Below are 23,738 nucleotides of genomic sequence, written 5' to 3'. Positions count from 1 at the left end.
TGTTTTGGATACGAGAAACGAAGTCCAACCATAGAAAATGGTTGAGTGCAAGCAGATTTTATTTGACAATTGACACAGGCAAACAATGTAGAACCAGACAAAAGAGGTAGAGAGGAAAAGATATAAGAGAGAGAAAAAGTGGTAAGAAATGGTAAGAAAGAAAGAGAGTGAAGAGAGGAGAAATAAAGGGTAAGAAGGTGGGAAGAATGAGAGAGAGAGTCACCACCAGAGGTCCAGCTGTCCAGCGAGGTTCTTCAGGATGGTGCTGATCCTGGACAGGGTCTGGTGCAGTAATGATGGTGGGTCAAAAGACGACGACACAGTCAGAGCATGGACAGCAATATATATATACCCCTGAGTCCTTTTGTTCCCAAGGGGCAGCTGTCAGTCAGCCAGGGTCTTTAGAACGCAGGCTGCCTGGAGGGGAGCAGAAGGGTGCAGTCCTCTACCCAGTCATCAATTCTTACCTTCTTACAGAAGCCATTCCTCCTCTCTTCCAGCCACTTAACCAGGTACATCATGCCTCCAGGGGCGTCCCAGCATTGCAGGTTGGCCCTCAGGAAAGGGGCTTCTTCCTGATGCCATCCTTGCTCTGCTCCAGCCCCTTAGCCAGGTACTTCACAAGTACAATCAAGGTGGCTTAGTTATGCCTGGAGGGATGTCCCACCATTGAAGGCTGGTGCTCAGAGAAGAGGAATAGCCTCCACCCAATAGCTGTTATCACATCCCGAGGTGTCACCCCTGCTCAGCTCTGGCCAGACAGGTCCTCCATCCTAGCCAGGGCTATTCATTTTAAAATTGCTCTTTTGAGACAGTTACAAATCAGTGAGGTCAGACTCACACACAGCCACTCCCTGCTGTCCATGAGGTATCCGTGTGACTGGAATGGTTGGGGATATCCCCAGCAGGCATCACCGCACAGCACAGCTTTTGTGGAAAGATCAGGTCAAGGGTTACAAAGACTCCAAAATGAGTGGGACTGTGTCACTGATGGGGGAGCATCTGACCCGGGTCACTTCAGCTCCTTGGAAAGCATCTAGTCTTGAGCAAAGCACAGGGAATCCCAAGATAAGAAAGCTGTACGTTTGTGCTTCGGGGCTTTCTGGTTGCTGATTCAGAAGTGTGTGCAGGATTTTGGAATAAAGTCAATAAGAGTGTTTTCATGGTAAACTTGGGTAGTTAGCGTAGACATTAGGAGAAATTCTTCACTATGAGGGTTGTGAGGCACAGGTTGCTCAGGGAAGCTTTGGCTACCCCCTGATGTCAGTGTTCAAGGCCGGGCTGGATGGGGCTTGGAGCAACCTGGTGTAGTGGGAGGTGTCCCTGCCCCTTGCAGAGGGTTTGGAACTGGGTGATCTTTAAGGTTCCTTCTGACCCAAACCACTCAGTGAATTATAACACTAAAATACACACCTGCTTCTGAATAACGAGCATCCTAATCGCCATCTAAATGTTTTAAACATCAGCTTAGAGGCGCATGTGCACTTAGGAGTGGTGAACGAACCATTATTAACCAATCGGCTGTATTTTAATATTAGAAACACTGGGCAGTCGCAAAGCTGGTCCGGCCCGGTCCATCACGTCTCAGGCCCGGCCCGTATCCCCCCCGCCCCCTCTCCCTGAGGGACCGCGCTGTGGCCGGGGCGGGGCAAGGGGCGGGGCTAGGAGCGGGGCAGCCAATGGCTGTCCGCGGGGCCGCCGTGACGTCACGGCTCCCCTCCGCTCCGCACCTGTTACATAAGGAGGGGGCGGGCGGCCCCGGCGAGTCCTCACTCGCCTTGCCGGTCCTATCGGGTCGCCAACCACAGGCCCCGCCGCTCCGGCCCAGCCCGGCCCTGCCCGGCCTGGCTTCCCAGGCCGGGGATGAGGTCGCCGGGCGGGCGGGAGGGCGGCCGGCGGCGGCAGCAGGAGCAGCAGCAGCAGCAGCAGCAGCAGCAGCGGTGGGCGGCCGCCGGAGCCATGGCGGAGAGCAAGGCGGACTGGATGGGCTCGCTGCCGGCGGCGCTGCTCTCCTACCCGCTTTCCAACCTGGCCATCCCGGGTAGGGCGGCAGGGACGGGATGGGATGGGAGGAAAGAAATACGATGTTTGGGTGCTGGGGCTGTGGGGCCTTAACGCTGAGGAGGAGTTGCGTCGCGGTGGTGGTAGCGTCGCGTTCCCCTTAAGCAAACTGGTTCCAGGTGTTGGGTCCAGGACTTGCTGTGCCCGGTGCTGTGGCGGCAGGCTTGGTCCTGAGGTGTTTGCCCGTCCTTGGGAGCCGGAGGCTGGGTATTTGCTTGAAGTGTAGCAACCATGTGGAGAGTCTGTCTTGAGGCGTCAAGGCCTGGCTGAGTCAGAGCACCTGTTTGTAAGTAAGGGCCAACCAGTCCTGCCCATCGCAGGAGAGGAAGGAGGGTTTAATCTCTTGTAAATACAGCTGTGAATCTCTAGCTCGTGGACCTGCTTGTTTTCATTGGCTTTAAAAAAAAAAATTCAAGTAAATGTTACCACTGGAGGTCCTCTTTAAGGTTTCTCACACTGTTTAAGCAAGGCTGAAAGCAGGTAGGGGAAAAGGTTTGTTCATGTTTAACAGCTGGAGGTTCGACAAATTGAAATGGCTTTTATAACAGAACTTATGGCTTGTCAGAGTCCAAGAGTACAGCATGGTTATGAAACATCCCAATGAGTGATGTTACACTGGAGTCACTAAAATACGGTAAAAACTTCTAAAACGTTCTCGTTTTCCAGCAGAACTTAAAATTGCTAGCTGCAAGCTCCTGTACAGAGATAAGTTAAAAAACTGGTAAGGGTGAATATCATCCCTTCTGGTTCATAGATGGATAAACTGACAAATGGGGAAGATAACATAACCCTAAGGTTACCTAGGAATATGCTGAATTTCCACCTCTAAGTGCCAAAAAATAATCTAGTGTTGCTTGCTGTTGTCAGGGAAAAGTTCAGGGTAACTGCTGTATTGTTAGGCTGGTCATTAGTTAGGCTTGGTTTTCATGGTAGTGCCTTTGCTTGTCAGAGCCCTTTGGGTGTGTGTTGTATAAAGAGCACTCAGAGATGCTTCCTTAGAAACGGTGACTGTCTTGTTTGTGTCAGCAGAAATACGGTGTTTGAATGGTATTTGAAGCATGTAGAGAAGGCACTACAAACTTCCTGTGCAGTAGTGGAGCCCTCATTGCCTGCTGTATTTCTTGAATCAGAAGAGTTGAAATGCTGTTTCTAATGAAAAGCACTGCTTCCTTCCTGGCCTCCTCCCCCCAGTAGCAATCAACTTTTTGTTGCCATAGGAGTTTAAGGGTTGTGAAACTTTGCAGAAGATTTTTATGCTGATTTGTGTTCGGTGCAATGCAGCTGTCCATCACTTAAAATATTGGCTGTGTCATGTTTGTAGCAGGGGAGCCAAGAAAGTGGATTTTTGTTTCACAGTGCCACACTGCTTTTAATATGAGTAATGTATTTTTGGAAAAAGCTTGCAATGTATGTTTGTAGTCAAAGTTGTTGTATTTTCTCACCTCTTTCTCGCATATACCTTATGCAGCTTGTGGGTAGAGAAGACATTTTGGCTAAGGATTTTTAAATTTTTTTTTTTTTACTTTAATCTGAGGATTTTCTTGTTGGAATGGACTTCTAGGGCCTTCTGGGACACAAGGTAATGTTGCTAGCAGTGTTTCAAGGAAAGGATTGTACAGAACAGTTCAGTTGTTGAACATCAGTGGAGGCCAGTGCTGCTTTCAAGAGAGATGAAACGTAGGCTTCAGGTCAAGTGAGAAGCAGTTTTATCTGTGTATAATACTTGGGTGTGCATATGGCAGGTGAGGCCTGCCTTTGCCCATTTCTGGTTGCATTTGTTTTTACCACTGGATTGATAGATTCAGTTTTTTATTTTTCCCTTCTCCCTGCCCCCCCCCCCAATCACTTTTTGCATAGGAGTAGAGGTGTAACTCTAGTTTAAATTAAAACTTACTCAACACTCCAAAGATGTTGTTTGCTTTAGTTTTTTTTTTCACCTTATTGCACTTTGGCACAATGCAGCATTCAAAGGTTAAAAGAGACACATCCAGCTTCCCATGTTACTTGGCTTTGGGCAGAGGTAGGGCAAGTACTGGAACTGGAAGAGCTTCCAGTAGCTTCTTGCTAGTGCCACCCCTGTTTTACCCTGTTTTACCCCACCAGTTCCAAAACACCACTGGACTAACCCAAGACATTAGATTTAGTTCATCATGCAGTATTGTATGGCATAGGGTCATGATTTCAAGGGTTGGACTCGATGATCTCTGAGGTCCCTTCCAACTCAGCCAATTCTATGATAACCCTCTTGTATGAAGGTAAAGGTGGTCGGTATAGAGTTCTGCTTATCTGTTGCAAGCATTTTTCTTTTAGAGCTCCTTGTTTTTACTGACTTTAAAAAGGACACCCAGAAGTCACAGCTACCTTTTTTAATGTACACTGTTCTGTGATTCCCTGAGCTGTTAAGTGTGGTGTGAAGCATACTACCTGAGGGCAGAGAAAGTCATTATTTGCTCAGTCTTTAGAACTAACTGGTAAGAAAGAATGTTTAAGGTGGGTATTTCATGAGGCATACCATGTTTTGAAGGAAACTCTAGAGGGTTTTCTCTTAATTATACTTCAGACTAATTAGCTTTGTGGGCTTGAAAATGAACTTTTGAACATGGATAGTGAATGTGACCCTTGACAGGGTAATGTATAGCATATTCCCATATGTGTTTAATCTCAAGCTGGTTTACTTTAAATGATTTTTTTGAAATTGTAAAACTGATATTTACCACTTTGGTCACCTATTAATCAGCATCTCTTGGCTTTTGTTTTTTCCCTCTTGATAATGGAATGACAAAAAGCTGTAGTGCTGTCACTGTTCAGCTTTCACAGAATGATTTTGTTGGAGAAACCTAACCTGTTTCTTGCTTATACTTGCATGCTGATAATTCATAGCACCATGGCAGGTCAAATTTGTACTGTTTCTTTTGACTACTTGCCTTTAAGTAATTTCTGCAGTATCATCATTAACTAGGTGTCAGACTTTGAGAAGTTTGGTCTGCTTCTGAAGGTACAGCACCATTTTTCAGTTTCATTGGGCTTTTACATGAATACTTGTGTTAGGACAACTGAAACGCTTCTTCTGTCTCAAGATCTGCTTTCTGAGATTGATAAGCTTGTACCTTGTTGTCTTGAGCCAGAAAAGCAATCTAACACATGTTAACTGACAACTATTGGTGTTTGCTTACAGGGTGTTTTATTAGTCAAGCCTCCAAGGTGCTGCTGGATAAATGTGGTGAACAGAAGAGAGGGCAGTTCTGCTTTCCTCTGGGTCTTGATAATAATGAATTTATTGAATTCTCTCTGGATTATTCTGTCTTTGAATAATTAGGAGCTATGATACAGTACAAAGGCATACTCTCTGGCTTGGTCACCCACTTTGATCAGGGTAGTTAGCTGTGAGTTTTTCCTCCGTGGTGATTTTCTTGTCTTCCAGAGGAAATGTATGATTCCTTAGGTATCTTCTGGGGTATGGGAAGGTAAGCAAGCTCCTTGCAGGAACACCCATAGTAGCTATGGGTGCCATTTCGTAATACGAGAAGCTTCCTCTGTCCCTTGCCTGCCTGCCTCCATTCCTCCATCTCTTATCACCTAAACAAAAGAGCAGAACTTCCCTTTGATTTTGGTTTGGCCCTACAAGTGTACTAACCTCATGCTGGGTGGTGAAGCATGCAGCTCTCCTGAGGAAGGGATGGTGTAACACAGTGCTGCAGATGTAGGCAGGAAAGAAGAGGCAAAATGGCTGTGTTTTGAAAACATGGGGGATTATATTCTCTTGCATGTAGCTTTAGTGATCCTGCTGTTAAGGGAAGAACTAAGCTTAGCTGGGAACCACCCTGAAGGAGGCAGTGGCGGAAATAAAGGTAAATCTCTCATGGGGAGAGGAAATTTTCCTAAGAGGATTTGGTCTGTACTAGATGTTGCCCTCTCTAATGAGAATGTATTAAGAATGCCTAAAGAATTCTTCTAGGAGTCTATTAAAATGTAAATCCTTACCTCAATAATTTTAGATATTTGATTATCAATAGGATGCTTGTTATTCCTGCCTCTTCTCCTTTGGCTGGGCAAGTTAATATCAGTCATTTGATTTGCTTTTCTTTAGTAGAGATGTTCTAAGATGCTAATCTTTTGATTAGAAAATCTGGATTGTAAGTGACCTGATTCCTGAGGACTTTGGGGCTTTGAGAGACACTTTTCTTTATCCAGATTTTCCCCTCAGTTCTGGCACACACAGGACATTTGGTTTAGAAAAATGTTGGTGGGGCAGTCTTATTAGTTCTTGCATCCTGTGTTTTTGGAACTTGATTACTGTGCTTCTGGATGTCTTGGCTATGTAATGCTTGCTCTGCTGTCATGTGCAGTGTGTTGTAATGTATGGGGAATGTACTGCTCATTCTCATGAGACTCTCATCTCATAAGCAAAGCTTGCTCTAAGAAGTCTGGCATCAGGACAGCTAGGGTGATTATTTGCCCTTAAATGACCCTTTAGTGCTTTTAGGGGGTTGGTACAGTCTGTTGACCTTGCTTCTTAAAAATGCTTAACATAATACATTTTTACATCCCATTAATATTCCATTAATGTGAAGAACAAGCCAAATTATTCAGATGTAGTTACACTTACTGGCAGTGGACTTTTCTGCCCTTCTGCTTTCATTTATTGTTTCTTGGTTAGCCAGATTTTTGCAAAAAGTGTTTTTAACTGTTTGTGACTACTCCACTGCCTTGCAGCCAGGGAGTCTAGCAATATGCTAGTAGAAATGCTTCTATCTGGAAAAACGGGAGGTTTTGTTTTGTTTTCAGATAATTGGCAGTGCACAAGTATGATCTGTGTTGGAAGATGTCTCTGCACTTCACATGCCATGTAGTCACAGCTTTAACATCCCTTGAGGGTAAACTTACAAGCTTGCCAAGGGATGCTGTGGTTGGCTCATTCCTATCCCTGTGCTGCAACTGTATACCCAGAAAGTACTGATGTGGAAACAGAAGGTGATAAAATGATATAGCTAGTAACTGTTGAAATTTGAGGCTTAATAACATTCTGTTTATGAGTGTCCTTGTTTGAGCTGCACCGTGGGTTAATTTGACCATCTGTGGCTAAGTACCATGACAAACAGACAAAATGGAGAGTTAGACTTTTCTGTAGATGTGATGATTAAGAGCTGCTTTCAAACAATTAGCACAAAGGCTTCAACAAGAAGTCATCCTGCACAGTGAACTAAAATCTAACATATAAATTGAATTGAGAAGTGATCTGATTAATACAATTAACTTCAAATTTGTGTAAGGGGAATCAAGAGATATTTTAAGATGCAACTGAAATTGCATCTTAACTGAAAATTTAATTTTCACAGTTGAGCATACTGCAATACAATTAAGAGGACTATCCTTCATTTTATCGATCTGGCATCTGGAAGATACCTCTTCAGTACTGTTCTAACATTAGCATAGAATTTGGTAGTTAAATATCTTGGCATTTGATGGCACATGACTGCTTTCCTTGAAGCTTCCAGTCTTTGCCAGATGAAAGAAATCAAACGAAAATAGAGCAGCTATTGTCTGTTACTCTCTGAGAGCTGCCAGCTGATTAGCAGTCCTCTATATTTTTGCCTTTGAATGTACAGACTCTTTTTAATGCATGCTGCTTCATGCTGGGTATCATCAGCCTGCTGGAAGCGGTTGGCAAATTGTAATTTCTTATTTTATTTCCAATGTATAGCTTGGTTCTGGGAAGGGCTGAATGCCAGATTGATGCCATGTCACTGGAGTAGCTCAGTCAAGTTTGTAATCTGAATGCTCCGTTCTCCTGTACAGTAACTCCAAGTGTGCTGCGTGTGCAAGAACATGCCCTTCAGACAGTTCATACTGGGGTTCTGACCTCTCTTCATCTAAAGGACATCAAAGTTTCTTGGCTTTTCTTTGCCTTTTGACTGTAGGGTGGAGGTTATAATAGATTGGAGGTTCATTATTAGCCTTGTTCACAATCAAAGGGTTTAAGGGATAGATTTGTTTAATCATCATAGGATGTTATTTTTGTTTAAGATGTTACCTGAAATATTTTGCTGGTGAGATTTGAGCTTTTTTTTTTTTCTCCTAAGAAGAGGTGTCAGGGGCATTTGGGTGGTGGGAAACAGACCACAAAGAATTTCTTACACACAGAAAAGACTTCTTTGGATGTTACTCTGCAAATTGTGTGATGCTTGTTGGGGGACCTGTGAGCCCCATTACTGTTTCTGTGCATTGTTATAGGATCTGTGTATCTTCACAAATCTTTGTGTTAGACATGAATTGAGAATGTGATTAGCAACTCTAGCACTGAGCTGCTAACAAAATGGGCTGGTTTGCTTCCTGCTTCTGGTAGAGAGTCTGGATTTTGCCTCTTACATTGAACAGTTTTGTCAGTTAAAATTATGCTTTTTCAAGAAGAAATCATGTTGTGCTCTATGTATCAGCAAACAGCCATGGTCTTGCCATAGCAACAGAATGGATGGACCTTTCATGGGGTTTTAAGAGTAGAGCAAAGGAGAGCAGGCATTATTTTTACCTCGTGATGTGATCAGCTTAGCATGTAGCTTAACATCACTGCTAAGCTATATTAAAGCCAGTGGCTGAGCTGGTAATACAACACAGTGGTCTTAAATTTAAGAAGCCTACTGGATGACATGGATCCTCACCTAGTTCTTACTCCTGAAGCTGTTGTTTCAGTTTGCTTGTTTTACTAAAGGGAAAAAGTTGTGGGCCTGGGTTTGGCTTAGATATTCCTCCCAGCTGGTTGCTGACCTTCTGTAAATGACCAGTGGAAATCTAGCTGAATTTACACTGTGCATTTGCAACCTCAGTATTGATGATGCTGCTGCCATGTCCTTCCTAGGATGTGGTCTTTCCCAACCATGAAGAGGAGAGCTTGATTTTTTTTAGATGCTTCAGTTCATATTCTACTTGGTTATATCTAGGTATACATGTTGTCCTCATTGTAAATAAGAAGGAAAATTTCCTAGGCTTTTAAGCAGAGCCATGGTGCAGGAGTTAAGAATATTTTCTAACTATAGAAGCATGTCACATATAGTTTGGTTTCTCAGATAGCAGCTGCCCTGTTAAGAAGTACAGTTCCTAAAGTATGTGTTGAAAAAGTTTCAATGTGCTTGTGGCATGTGTTCTTGCTGGTTGCTTTTTAGAGCTATAAATAGAATTTGGTTTGTGATAGCATAAGAAGAAATCTGATTTTTTTGATCGTTAAATGTGCCTTGTATATGGCAATCTGCAGAGGAAAGGCTTTTGTCACTGTAAAGTATATGATCAGACTTAGGAAAAAAACCCTGTTTCTTGGCTTAGATAATTCTGAATTTATTTTTTATGCTCAATAAAATTGTTATTCCTTCATAGGTCAAATTTATCAGTGGTGCTGAGAGACTGTAAGGGTGCAGGTGATTTGTGTTAGGCAGCTCTGTAGAGGCTGCTCAACTGTTTTAGTTCAAATGTTTCTTATGGCCACCTTCTAGCATGCTGATTTTCTGCAGTCACCTAAATACAGGAAGAAATTAATATTGAGAAATTGAAGCCCAGCAGCACCCACAGAAAGAAAACCAAAAACCTCTCTGTGCAAAGTGACTTACCGAGGGGGAGAAGACAAGTCCCTTATGTCTGAAGTCTACTTCCCAATTATTGTATAAGCTTGAAAGGCTTATTCCGCTATACGGGGAGGTTTTAAAACTTAAGTTGCAGTGTACAGTATGAGCCAGGCTTGATATGAGATATGACTGCTTCTGAGATGTCTTCTTTAGATCTTTGATCCTGCATTTTGTTTGGGTTTACACATTTGGAGGCAGGAGAAAATCTAGGTGTTACTCCCGAACTGACAGCTCCTTTTTGATGTAGTTTATTGTGACAGGAACTACATGGGTTCCTAAGCTGACATCTTTGAAAAATAGGCTTTTATTATTTGTCACTAGTTTTGAGAAGACTAAAAGGAAAGCCATGCAAGAGGCACACTTTTATAAAGACTTAAAGAGTTGATCAGAATTATCAGACTGGTATCTTATTTATTATAGTTTATTATCTATTTATTATAGTTTGGATTGGAAGACATGATGTAGTTCCAACCACACTACCATGGGGGTTGCCTCTCACTAGATGAGGTTGCTCAAAGACCAACACAATCTGGCCTTGAACACTTTCAGGGAGTGGGCAGCCTGTGCCAGTGTCTAACCATTATCACAGTGAAGAATTTCTTTCTTATATCTAATGTAAATCTACCTTCTTTCCATGTGAAAACATTGCCCTTTTTCTTATCACTACAAAAAAATCCCTCCTGATCTTTCCTATAGGCCCCTTTCAGGTACTGGAAGGCCCCAGTATAGTCTCCCTGGAGCCTTCTTTCCTCCAGGCTGAACAACCCCAACTCTCCCATCTTGTCTTCATAGCAGAGGTACCCCAGCTCTCTGACTATTCATGGCCCTTCTCTGGACTCACCTCAACAGCTCCATGTCCTTCTGGTGTTGGGGACTCCAGAACTTGACACAGCACTATCAAAGGATTCTCACGAGAGCAGAGGATAAGCCATTCCCTTCACCTGCTGGCTGCACTTCTTTTGCTGCAGCCCAGGCTGAAGCTGGCTTTCTGGGCTGCAGGCATACATTGCCAGCTCACATTGGGCTTCTCATCAACCAACACTCCCAAGTCCTTCTCCCCAGAGCTGTTCTCAATGTTCTCCATCCAGTCTGTATTTGTGCTTGGGGTTGCCCCAACCCAGGTTGCATTAGTCCTTGTTTAATGAGGTTTGCATGGGCCTAACTCTTAAGCCTGTTGAGGTTCCTCTTGATGGTTTCCCTTTCCTCCAGTGTGTCTGCTGCACCACACATCTTGGTGTCCTTGGCAAAAGTTAGTTTTAGTCTTAATTTGTAAAATATGAAAGCAAATTTTCACGGTTACTTTTAGGTACTTTTGAACTAGTTGAAATCCACGGAGTCTGTATTAAGGTTGTTGTGGGCTGATGTTTGGTTTGTGCACAGTATGTTGTTCCATCTGGATTAAAAAACTGACAAGATAATCCTGTCGAGATCATAATCTCGTTTATAGCTTTGCCCTTGCATCATAGGAAATGCTTCAAGTGAGCACTGGTACGCAAATAAAAGGTTTGGGTAAAGAAGGCTGCGGATGCCTGAAATGTTGTCTTAAAATTAAAAATGACAGATGAGATTTTTGGTTGCAGACTGAGGTAGAGGAGGAAATTCTAGAAAAGTACAGTCCCAGAAGCAGGGGCAAGAACCCTGGGGTGTGCAGGAGGTGGAAAATGCAGGTGCTGAATGATGCAGATAAGGGTATCCTGGACAGCTGGAAAAGGAGCTACTTTTGGTGACTGGGGATGAAGATGCTTTCCCTGTACTTCACCAGAGTGGGTCTGCAGGCAGCAGGTGGGGTTTTCCTCAGTGGGGAATCTTATCTACTCTCCTGAAGAAAAGAGGGAAGCCAGGCCTATTGGAGCTGTAGTATTTCTCCTGGCTGAGACTTGATAGGCAAGTCATGTCTGGAGCAGTTGCAGCTTCATGGTCAGAATGTTGGTGTATGGTCTAAAAGGTTAGATGTCCTTGGTAAACCTCAGTTTGTAGTAGGTCAGCTTCTGCCCATCTTTGCTTGATGCTGCTGTGGTACAGTGTAAGCTGAGATACACTGCCTTCCTACTCTTGTTCTGTTTTTGACTTGGCTAAGCTGGGAATATTATGTTAACTCTGAAGCTGTTACTTTGAAGGAATTTTCTGGTTTCTTAGTTTTGTTTCTATTTACTACTGACTTTTCAGTTAGAGGTGTTTTGGTTTTTTGTAGTAGGCACAGTTTTTGTAATGGAGATGCAGTATCTTGAATGTATGTTTTATAGGAGCTTTATTGGACATGCATTATTTTTGCAGGAACTGGCAATTTTGATTTGCCATCATTTTTTTGCAGCTTTTTTATTCACCATACCCTTAGTCACTCAAAGGCACTGCCACATAAGACACATTCATGAACTTGCTTAGCACGAGCTTGGTATCTAACCACACAGTGACTGGTGGTACTCAATTGTTCCACCTTTAAGTTCAGCCACTTATTATCCACCATTCAAATTAATAACTTATTTGGCATTTTGAGGCTGAAGTGAGATGTGCTGATAAGGCAGGTGTGTGTACAGATCCCTCTGTCCATCACATGAATACAGGTCTTTTTTCCATGAAGTATGGTTTATTTGGACATGATTGGATCTACCAGGTAGAATGAAACTAAAGTCTTGTCTTCTTTCAGAGCAGCTGGAGTATTCTCTCAAATCAGTAATGTTAACAGTCTCTGGGAAATCTTTGAAGGCAGACTGATAGTTTGTAATTAAAGGAATGTTAGAAGGAAGATTCCCTTTACTACCAATGTGCATTGAAATTGGGATTGCTCAGAAAAAAAGACACTTCAGAGTGGGAGCTTTAAAGTTTAGCTCTTGTAGAACTAGGGAAAACTAAACTGTAAAGGATAGTCTGAAAGACTAATTCTTCTTCTCTAAGCCTGCCATCCATGTAAGACTTTGAGTTTACAGGGCACATGAGCATAAGTGGTTTCGGGGAGTCAGTTTTCTAAAATTAAATATTCTTGGCTTTTGTTTCTAGGGTCGCATGATTCTTTCAGCTACTGGGTTGATGAGAAATCTCCTGTGGGGCCAGACCAAGCTACAGCTATCAAACGCTTGGCCAGAATTTCTTTGGTTAAAAAGATCATGAAGAAATGGTCAGTGACTCAAAACCTGACTTTCAAAGAGCAATTGGAAGGTGGGATCCGCTACTTTGATCTTCGGGTATCTTCCAGACCTGGAGAAATGGGACAAGAGATTTACTTCATACATGGCTTGTTTGGCATCAAAGTCTCGGATGGACTGAAGGAGATTAATAGCTTTCTTGAGCAGCACCCCAAGGAAGTGGTCTTCTTGGATTTCAATCACTTCTATGCCATGGATGACAGTCATCACTTCTTCTTGATCAACAAGATACGCTCAGCATTTGGATCCAAACTTTGTTCTGTTGAATGTGTAGAACATGTGACATTGCAGTACATGTGGGAGAAGAAACATCAGGTAGGAGAGGATGTGTAATGTTTTTCAAACCCAGAAGGCTAAGATTTAAATAAAAAAGCTGGGTGTGGTTCCCAGTCAGAGGTATTATACCAGGGATGTTGCTGATGGTCAATTTAAAGCACGCTGGAGCTTCCTTTATGTGCTATGCATATTTCTCTCCAATGATGTATAGCCCCTTCATCCATGGTGTGGTTAGAGTGTGTCCTGCTCCCAGGCATGTTTGTTAATTAAATGATGGTATCCTTGGAGCCTTGTGCTCCTTACACATGGTCTTCTCTTCTGGAAGAGCATGTTGTGCTGACTTATACTGGTGGCGTTTTGATAAACTGTCATCTTTTTGGCCAGTGGGAAGCATACGTAAGCTTTGGCATGAATAATGAATGGTACGGAATTTCTTGACTCCTTTGCAGCCATCCATCTGCAGTGGCAAGATTAAATGCATCTCTGTGGTAACTGCTCCCATGCATACACATAAATGGAGAACTCGGTTTGAGCAGTGGCATGTAGCTCCTGAACTGTAAAATATGAGGCTTTGAGAGAATCATCTGAACTGATGCTGTCAGTGCTAGGGTCTGAAATGAATAATTTGTAAGTTTGGGTGTTAATAAAAAGTGTTTCATCTTTGTGCTTTCCCCTTTTCCACCTTACAAGGCATAACATACTGACTTATCATTTAGAGAAGGTTTTGCTGACAGCAAGACTGACTTTGGCATCCTATGCAGTAAGTGTGAGTGGAATGCTGTTATGCCAGTCAACCCAGTAAGCTTTAGCTACTAAAGAGGAGTTACCCAGAAGATGGCAATACTGCTACAATCATTATCTTCAGGTACAGTTGTAATATCCTCTGACAGGGCTCTGAAATACTTTTAAGCTGAAGTCTTTAAGTGACATCTCAGTATGCTCCTGGCAACTTTTTCATTTTAAACTGATGACCCTTAAAGCCTGAAGCAATCCTGTCCTTGTTACAAACCAAAATGATCTCAGTCTCATGTGCTGGCAGTAGAGTAACAGACTTACAGACACACATGACTCAGGAACAAATTCTTTTCCTTGGGCCTCTTTTCTCTTCTATGCAGTGCTGTATAAGCATAAACTATTGCACCTTCCTGTTGAAATACAAACCTGAATTTCTGGTTTTTATCTCCTTTTCCTTCGTTCTGCTAGGTTCTCATATTCTACCACTACCCGTTGCATCAGGAATACCCCTTCCTGTGGCCAGGGAATAAAATGCCAGCACCATGGGCTAATACAACCAATGTACACAAACTACTGCAGTTCCTGGAGACCACTCTCGAGGAGCGAAGTCGATATGGGACTTTTCATGTTTCTCAAGCAATTCTCACACCTCGAGTCAAAACTATTGCACGGCATCTAATTCGTGGTCTGAAGAACACACTTGTTCACAGGTAAGGACTTGCTTTGGTTTCTCAGTTCTTAACTATGTTAAGAACTTACATGTTGAAGGAGGCACTGAATAAGAAAGTAAAAATGAAACAATGTTTGCTTAGAAGACTTCATGAAAGCATGCAGCTTTGCTTTCTTACTATTGCTTTTGAGAGCTTTGCAGTCATGCAAAATAAAGAATTACTGAAAGCAATAAAGTAACAGGGTATATGCATTACTATAAGTGTTTTCTGGTAGCTGGAGCTCTTTTTGAATGTGATGTAATTCCATAAAACAAGGGCTGGATCTGCTGTGTCAAACCAATACTTGTTCCAAAGTGGCTAAACTTGAATATAGGGCAGAAAAGCTTGTACCACAGAGGAAAATGGCCTGTTTGTATGCTCAGTTTTGTTTCTCTGTATGAATCTGCCTGTTATTTCAGTAATGGCCCATGATATATAACCTGGGGCAGTATTATCTTTTTTTTTAACCAAAAATTAGATGAACAATTTGACATTTTTATACTACCTGGGGTTGTACAAATAATTTGCCCAAGATGATAAGAAGAGGGTTTTACTTTGAGTAGTGCAGAGTGCCAGTGATCTTTTTAATAGTGTTAACAGCATGACTAGAATGTGTTCCATATGATTTTATTTCATGGCACTATTACCTTGTAGCCTGTTTTCTCAAAACTGGAGGCACTCTAACTATCCCAGTGGGATATGATCTCCTTGCTCACCGTTTAATATTGTTTGTTTTGATGTCTCTAAGTTTATCTTCCATTAAGTTTTAAATTATGGCTGTATAGGTGGTCACAACTAGTTTAATTTGATCAGCAACTGATCTTAATATTAAGCAGCAAAATAAACACACATCTTCAGCCATTTGATATTCCCTTTGGGAGATTCATTGGTCACTTCAGGAGTTACAATATTTTATTATTTTGAAACCGAAGTCAAAATAACTTATCTTAAAAATCCTTTCTGAAAGTGGCGAGCATGCTTTTTCAATCACAAAAGTTGATGGAAGTAATGAAATTCCAGGTGAAATATAAATCATGAAGCTTTCAGTGTCCTTCCTTTTTACAGACAATAATCTAGCAAAAGACAAATCCAAATGATGTTAGCCACAATCTGTTCAGGTCTCCATTATGGCTTGCACTGTGCCTGTGCAGTCAGCATCAGACACTAGATGGTGCTCAGGTGCTTTAAGCCTGGTGTGAGCTGTCACAAGCAGCACAAAAGTAAATACATGTGCTTGGCGAGGGTACCTAACAGAAGGCACGGATGTAACTTATGTTTGTGTACCGTAGGGTAAATATACTTTTTTTTTCTCGTGAATAAAGGAAAGTGTGCTGAATTTCTGTTTTTAAAAATTATCCTAGTTTAAAGGATCATCTGATTTTGTGGAGGGGGTGAGCAGTTTTGTTTCATGTAACTCTTGGCACAGATCTGGGCTGTAGACTGCTCTTAGGCTAGAAGCCTGGCTTTGCTCCATCCCTTTCCCTTGGCCCCATCATTACCACTTTTTTGAAAGTAAAAAGTGAACAATTAGATGCTGCTGTTCATTAAAGTACGAATGCTTGTTTGTTACAGATGCTGGCTGTATGTGTAAATCTGTCCTTACAGTTATGTGTTGATGTTTGTCTTCTCATATAGAAATTTTGCCCCCCAGTATGACTGGGTATGCCCCCCAGTATGCCCCCCAGTGTTACTGAGCTCTTGCTAAAGGAGCAATGTGTAACATTGACACTAAGCTGCCTAAACTCTGGTGTGTCCCTTGACAGGGACAGTAATTAAGTCTTCAGTCAAGTTCTTGCTTCTCTTTGTTCTGGACAGGTTTTATTTTTCTGGAACAAGAGATCTGGGGAGTTTTTAGGGCTTTTGTTTGTATTTTCTTCCCATCCTGTTAGCTCACTTACTTTCCTACCATCTTGTATAATTTTGTCTGTGTATTATGCAACTAATTTAAATAATTCTAATATATTTAGTCATTTATGTCTAAAGTGCACTGAAAATCCTGATGATTGCATGCTAGAGTCCAAAAAACCCCAAACTACAGGCTCCTGACTTGCACTCTGTCCCAGAAATTACTTGAAATTTCTCCCTATGGTAGGATTTCTGACTCGGTTTACCTCAGCTTGTGACATCTCACCTTGTGACATCTCACCATCTCACAGTGGTGTATGGTGGGTTGTTCAACTCCTATAGAGCTGAGAGCTTGATTCTGGGTTTGGTATCCTTGACCTTGGTTTCTATGAGTGGGTCCAGAGACTGAAAGGAGTGTTGTAGAAAAGCAGTATGCTCTCCTCAACAACTCTTTTCTCTGCTTTAGGTGAGGCAGGGAAACATCTTGGGCAGATATAGCTTTGCTTTGTGAAATTGGAGTCAGCTGTGAAATTAAGCTTTTAGTTCAGCATGTACTTGGGTAAAGAAAAACAAACAGCAGCACAGAGGAGATTGTAGTGCAAGATTAAATCCTGAAACACAGTCTGCTCTGTAAATGTAGAGTTCACAAATGTTGTTGTGCACATGGTAGTTTGTATTAATGACTGACTAGTGTTTCTTTCTGATAGCTGATAACCACATGTTATGTTCAAGGCCCTTCTTATTAATCACTTGTATTTTGGTTGGCAGTCAGGATCTGATCAAAAATGTTAGACTAACATAATCTGTAAACAGCATATTGTATTTGAAACAAGTAGACCATGTATAGAGAAGACTCTCTTTTAACATGTTAAATTTTCTTTATTTCAATTTCTTTAGGAACCTGCCCATGATTTTGAATTGGGTGAAAGCACAGAAGCCGGGTGTCATGGGTGTTAACATAATTACATCAGACTTTGTGGAGCTGGTTGACTTTGCTGCTACAGTTATTGCATTAAACGACCTCCTTTTAGAAGAGGATGAAGCTGCAACTAAATCCTGATTGCTGTGTCCGACTCAGGCTCCTCAGTGAGCATCCTCAAACTCGGCTATGTGTTTATTTATTTATTTATGTGAAATCTATTGTAACCTTTGTTTATTTAACAGAAAGCTAGAAGAGATGTGGTTAAACATTACATACAGACGGGTCCCTTCTCCCAGTGGTGTGGTGGAACAGAATAGTGCTGTCTGAATGGTGCTGAGTGTCTGTGGCTCCGTGTTTGACTAAGTTATGCACACATCTGCTGCAGCCTGGCGTGGTCTCTGCCTGCCAGCAAGGGGCTGACCTCCGCAGCAGATGGACCCCATTATGGTACAAGTCTCCCTGGAGACCAGACTCACCGGGCCCTTCTGCCTGCATCCCGCTGGTTCCTCAACTCCAGGGCTCAAACCATGGATTGCTGCTGATCCTGGAGCCTCAGTATGGCCAGGCTGTCTGGAACAGTATTGTACTTGGGCTACCTCGGGCTTAGCTGGAGGCTGCTGCTGTCTTCATGAAGCTGTTTATGACACTACCTCTTAACTTGAAGAAACAATATTGCTGTTGTGCAGGGGAAGCTGTTACACTGTATTGAGTATCTCAACTCTCCTGGTCTGAGAGGGAAGGGTTTGTTGTGCTGTCTCCACTCTTCTTCTGCACCTCTTCAGTATGTTTGCAACAATGTTTAAGCTTGTTTCTTTTGGCATTAATCTGGAGAATATTTCAGTCTTCAAATTGTGAGGAGTGTAACTCAAAAATCTGAATTCCTGTTGTAAGGTGCTTGAGAAACCACAGTGGAGCCTTCTCTTTTGCTAGCTGGTTACTTGTTTTTTTTCCACCCCTTGAGTTTTCTTTGGGGAAGGTTTCTCACCCAGACAGCCTTTCTCTGAAAGGAGCTGGGCTAATCAGAAATTTGCGTGGTGTTTGAAGAGCTCAAGGTGACAAGGACTGCTCAAAACCCAAGTATTGAATCTCTGATTTGTAATGGGACAGTGAATTCTGAAATAGAATCCAAAAGTTGGGTTTACAGTAAAGAGGTACAGCTACAAGGGAAAAATTTCCTCAGCTTGCCCCTGCTAGTGACAAAGTAAGCAAGAGTTATGCAAGCACAGGCAGCTGTCAGTGCTGCTTTCTGTAGTCATTTTTGTGTTTTTGAACTTATTTTTGTGTTGGTTCACAACAAAATGTGACCATATGTGCTTGAGCCAGTATAGTCACATGTTGGTACTTATCAGCACTTAATTGACTAGCTGGTAGCATTCCTACAGTCTGATTTATCTTTACTTAAAAACAACACAAAAATAATACAAGAGTGACTGATTAGCAGATATTTCTCTGCTTGATCGTCTTGACAAAGCAACTATTGGTACACTAATCAGTCATGAATTTGTATTAATCTAAGCTATTTATCATAGAATGTATCGTTATAGATATTCAAAAGAAAAGTGAAGCTCCATATTTATTTTGTTATTGTATCCTGTGTTTGCCATTATTTGACAGCCCACGAAAATCTAAAACTACTTTGGTTTCTTGTCACAAATTCAGAACTCCAAGTTTATCTACAGGTTTGCAAACCTTCCTTGTGAAGCTTGACTGAGTTTTGAGCAGACCATAATCTGATTTATGTTTGTGGCATGGTTTTCATTAGAATTCTTTGAATTTTTTTTAACTGAATCCTTTTTCTGAAGTGAGTTGGTGTCTGTGTCTCAAGCTATCTTTCTCCTTTTCTCTTGTGTTTTTGTGATGGGGACAAGTAATGAAAATCACTTTCTGGGAATGAAAGCTCAAGTAGCTAGAAACTTCCTTTGAAAACTCCAGCAGAAGTTTATTATTTGTTGGGTTTTTTGTTGATGAAACTGTTGGAACCTGTTTTGAACAGCACTTTTTTGTTTGAAGTTATTTAAAATACTTGGATTTTCATTAGATTAATTCTGTGTTAGCCTGTTTTTCTCACAGCCTAAACTGAAACTCCAATGGTAGTGTTAAGTCTGTGGGTTTGATTTCAGAGGTCTTTTAGCTGCAAATGGTTTTAGAGCTCAAAACTTGGAAAAACTTGAATGCTGATGAGGCAAAAATATGTCTGAAAGGTCTCCTGCAGAACTGAAGGGCAAGGCAAGAAGTTGAAATTAGTATGATGTTTGCATTCAACCCTTAATATATTTTGTACTGTATATGTCTACCTCAAAGATGTATTTGGCTTAACCAATATTTGTTGTGTGTGCAGAGTAATGACTTGATAGTTCTCCTGTTAGTATTTATTTGAACAGAGATGTGATGGTTGTAACTCAGGGCTTTGGTTAGATATTTTTAAATATAAAGTTTTTGTAACATCTGCTATTAGCCTCTTGAAATAGGACAAAGGCATGCCAGGTGTTAAGAGTCAGCAGAGTGAAAAACTGGATTAATGATGAAGGGAAAAGAAAACATTTGTCAGTTTGGCCTGTCTGAAGTGTTTTATTTCAGAGCTGTGCTTGGTGCTGTGCCTCTGTGCGAGGAATCTGACAGCCTCAGTGGTGAGTTAGGCAATTGATAGATAGAACTGTCTGCAACAGGGTATCTTCTGGGGGTACTTTGACAATGTTAATGCTAATGTTTAGAGTTGCTTTTAGGGTAACTCTAAACCATCCTAAGCAATATGAACTCCCTTTCTCCTATTGCACATCATAGACCATAACAAAGCTGCCCTTGTAATAGGCTTACCTCTGACACAGCACCGCAGCATATCCAGATTCCTTCACACTTCACAAAACAGCTCATCTAGACTTGGACTTTGGGCTGCAGACTCTTTTCTGTCATTATGAAAAAAGTGAGCTGGGCAGGAAAAGGAGGATCAAGGATGTAGAGCAGTAGTTTGCATCCAGTGCTCACACTGAAGGTGTGGCAGTGTTTAGCCAGGTTTCAGGCAGCCAAGTGGAGCAGGTCTGGCAGGTGAGTGACAGGGGCTGCATCTCCTACTAAGTCAGCTGAGTGTCCAGCATCTCTGTGGGCTGCAGCTGGGTGGAGTATGGAGCAACTGACAGCCTGCAAGGTTACGGATGGATGAGTTTGAGGAAAATAGAGGTTGGCATGAATGCAGGAGAAGGCTGGGGGTTCCTTGCTTTTGAGTAAGAAGCAAGACTAAAAAACTGTATTCAACAGATGCAGGTCTTGCTTCCCCCAGGCAGTAGGGTTCACTTGGAAAGAGTTTGTGTCAGATTCCCCTAGCACAGTTGTTCTGGGGACTTGACCATTCTGTAGGTGCTAGGAGAGGAAAAGCCAGGAAGCTAGTAGCTGCTTGTGGCAAAATACTTAACTTTATTGCATATTTGTTAATAATTACTTGTATGGTTCATTACTACAGATTCAGGTTATTTGTATGTTGTGTTATGACAGTTGTTCTGATGTGCGGTCACTGAATGCCAAGCACTCTGGTATGCCTGTTCTCCTGGCACTAATTGCTGCCATGTGCAATTCAAGAGCATGCTTGAGGGACAGGCCTGTATGAGGAACAGCAGCAACATCAGTTGTAGGAAAAACTGTGGGAAACATCAGTTTTTAGTATCTGGCTGTGTGCTTGTAGGTAAAAACAGAGGGGATTTATTGTTTGATTTTGCAGACTGTCATTCGCTCAGCTTCTTATTTGGGAATTGCTATCCTAAATATATTATAGTTGGTGGAGCTGGGAATTGTATTGTTCTTTTTTGAGAACCAAGCACAGATTCCTGCTGTACAGTGTTATCTTAGCAACTGAAGGGATACCATCTTGAAATGAAGAGCATCCCACTAGAGACAGTGGTGGCAAGGCAAGTTTTGGGGGTTCTTTGGGCAGTGAGAGGTGTCAGATTGGTGCTAACTTCAGAGCAGAAGTGCTTATTGCAAGAAGACCCTTGTTCTGCTAAAGAGATTCTGGTAAAGAAATTAGTAACAGGAAAAAGAGTATCTTTGCTCCTGAAAAATGCTGTTTTTCTCTCTGTTGGTGCTGAGTTAACGTGTTGGAATTTAGAAAGCACCTGTGTTGTAAAGCTGAAGTGCTTCTGAGCAGGGATTTTGACTCAAACAGAAGTAGGGCATCTGCCAAGATGTTTTTATTGTTCTTATCTGTCTAAGCCTTTTTGGAAATATTTTCTTTGCATACCTGGCTCTGATGTTGGAGTTCATTGTTATGTTATCTAGCAAACCAGGGGTTAGGATGTCTATAGATAGAGGACCTGACCATTTGATTTTTAAATAGGGCCAAACAAGGAATTCTGACAAAACATATGTGACTGAGGCTTAAGTTGAATATAAAATATTTTACATGGTCTATATGCAGTTCTAGTAAAATGTTCATCTAGACCTTAGTATGTTGGTACCCATCCCTAATAAGTAAATTCTTCAGTGAGAGGACACAACTTTAGACAAATCTTCACTGGTTGTTTAAGCACAGAGAAATTGTCTAAAATGACCCAAAACTTCACTGGAGAATCAAGTATAGTCCTTTCAGCAGTGGGGATTGTTTTGCTTCTCTGTGTCTGACTAATTCTTTTTTCAGCTTTGTTTTTTGACTCCATAAACGGGTAAAAGAGCCAGAGAATATGCTGAGGAGGAAATAAATTTTATGCTAAGGATGTGTATGTTGAGCTAACTGTGATAATGTCATAGTGATTTAGTTGGTCATACCCTTCAATTATAATCTTGTTAGCTGTTTGGATTAGGTGGTTATATTATTCTTTTTTTATATTAAAAAAAATCGGTCCCACTGACTCAAAGTCTGTCTTGTTGAAATGTGTATACATTTGTAAGCATAGTTACTTGTTCTATCTCCTTATCAAGTAGACAGGCTTTATCTTTTTAAATGTAGAGACTGGAAAGGAATGCCAGCTTTAAACCTGTTGAATCTAATTATTTTATATTTCTGAGTATTTATGTATTCATTGAAACGTTACTTTTCTTACCCTTAGACCTGTGGTCACTTCTGTATCTCACTTCAATCGAACTGTAGCATATTCTTAAAGTATTGATCCTAATTAAAAATAATTTATATGGTTCCTTATTTTTGCTCATTATCAAATGTATTTTGTAGTTGGATTTTTTGTTATATGGTTGAAGGGGGTAGAGTGCCATGTGAAGGGGAGTTACCTATTCTCCATTTATATTTGTGCAGTTTCTCTCCTTTTGGCAGTTTGTGCTTTACCCATCCGTCCAATTCAGTTGTATGAAACCAGGATGCCTCAATTGAACTGCGGATTAACTTGGGGTTAACATCTGGTTTTTTTTCTGCTTTACTCTGCATTTATGTCTTTGGGGGGTTTAATCCTGAAAATAAAAGTACAACTTGAATTAATCATCTTAACTCTTTGTCTTCTGTACTGCTGATTGTTTTGGTAGATGATGATTACATTGTGAATCAGTTAACATCAATTGATTGCAATTACTTCTCTGATGCAGGATGGTGTCATTGAAGGTGTTGTTATTGAGCTGTCACATCTTGCTGCACTTTTGTCCCCTAAGTAGTCAGACCTGGACAACATGCTTATATTTAGGCTACACTGAGAATGTGGAAGTAGTGCAAAAGTGCCTAGAAAACTCTACGTGCCCACTTGGTTGCACCTCTGCCTGGGCACACCCAGAGAAAAGCGTGCTCATGCATGAATTCAGCTGTATCTTGAAAGGCAAGTACAGTTTTTTCTGCAGCCTCTACTGCTGCAGTACAAGTGATGAAGCTCCATGGTAACACTCAATCAGAAAGCAAAATCTGAATGATTCCTGGAGCCTGGGCTAATGTCAGCTGCTTGTAACCCTGTGAGATCAGCAAGGCCCTTCTTTTGGGTTACTTTCAGCTTGCCTGCCTTGAGAATGTAGGAAGTACCAGGGGGAAGAGAAGGGACTGTATGACCCCAGTTCACTCATGTTGCCAGACACCTGACTGGTAGCTGATGCATTCTGCTCATGAGTTGTTTGGGTTTCTTTTAATTCCTGGAGATAGAGATGGGAGCTGAGAACCTAATCACTGCTGTCCCTACTTGTAGTGCCAGACCTTGGTGAGTATTCACAAACAGAGTAACTTAGGAGTGACTCACATAAATAGCCAGCTATTGGTGTCAGCAGCCTGTCTGAAATCTGCTGTAGGCAGGAAGTGTACCATTGTTATTTACAGAATAAATACAAATGCAGCATAAGTCTAATGTGAACAGCATAAGATAGAAATACATAAGAACATTGATGGTTAAATAGCTTGCAATAGCTGTGTAACACTTTTTTAATTTCAAATTCCAGATACTGTTTCCCCAGATCAGGAATTGTATACCCTAGAGGGGACTTGAGGCACAAGAGTGAGTGTGATTTTGTGATGTTGCTTCACTATGGG

The 23,738-nt window shown here is 41.7% G+C and overlaps 1 protein-coding gene across 1 annotated transcript; it reads left to right on the top strand.

Moving 5' to 3' along the window:
- Positions 1 to 1,727: 1,727 nt before the first annotated feature.
- PLCXD2 (phosphatidylinositol specific phospholipase C X domain containing 2) lies at positions 1,728 to 22,724 on the top strand. The gene is made up of 4 exons (XM_030455892.1): positions 1,728 to 2,041; positions 12,666 to 13,126; positions 14,291 to 14,532; positions 17,275 to 22,724. The coding sequence occupies exons 1-4, from the start codon at positions 1,864 to 1,866 to the stop codon at positions 17,435 to 17,437; spliced, it is 1,044 nt and encodes a 347-aa protein (XP_030311752.1). The 5' UTR covers positions 1,728 to 1,863; the 3' UTR covers positions 17,438 to 22,724.
- The last annotated feature ends 1,014 nt before the right edge of the window (positions 22,725 to 23,738 follow it).

Source organism: Calypte anna, chromosome 1, assembly GCF_003957555.1.
Source record: "Calypte anna isolate BGI_N300 chromosome 1, bCalAnn1_v1.p, whole genome shotgun sequence".
Classification (NCBI taxonomy): Eukaryota; Metazoa; Chordata; class Aves; order Apodiformes; family Trochilidae; genus Calypte; species Calypte anna.
Note: the sequence above shows the minus strand (reverse complement) of the source record. Positions and strands in the feature narration are given on the sequence as shown.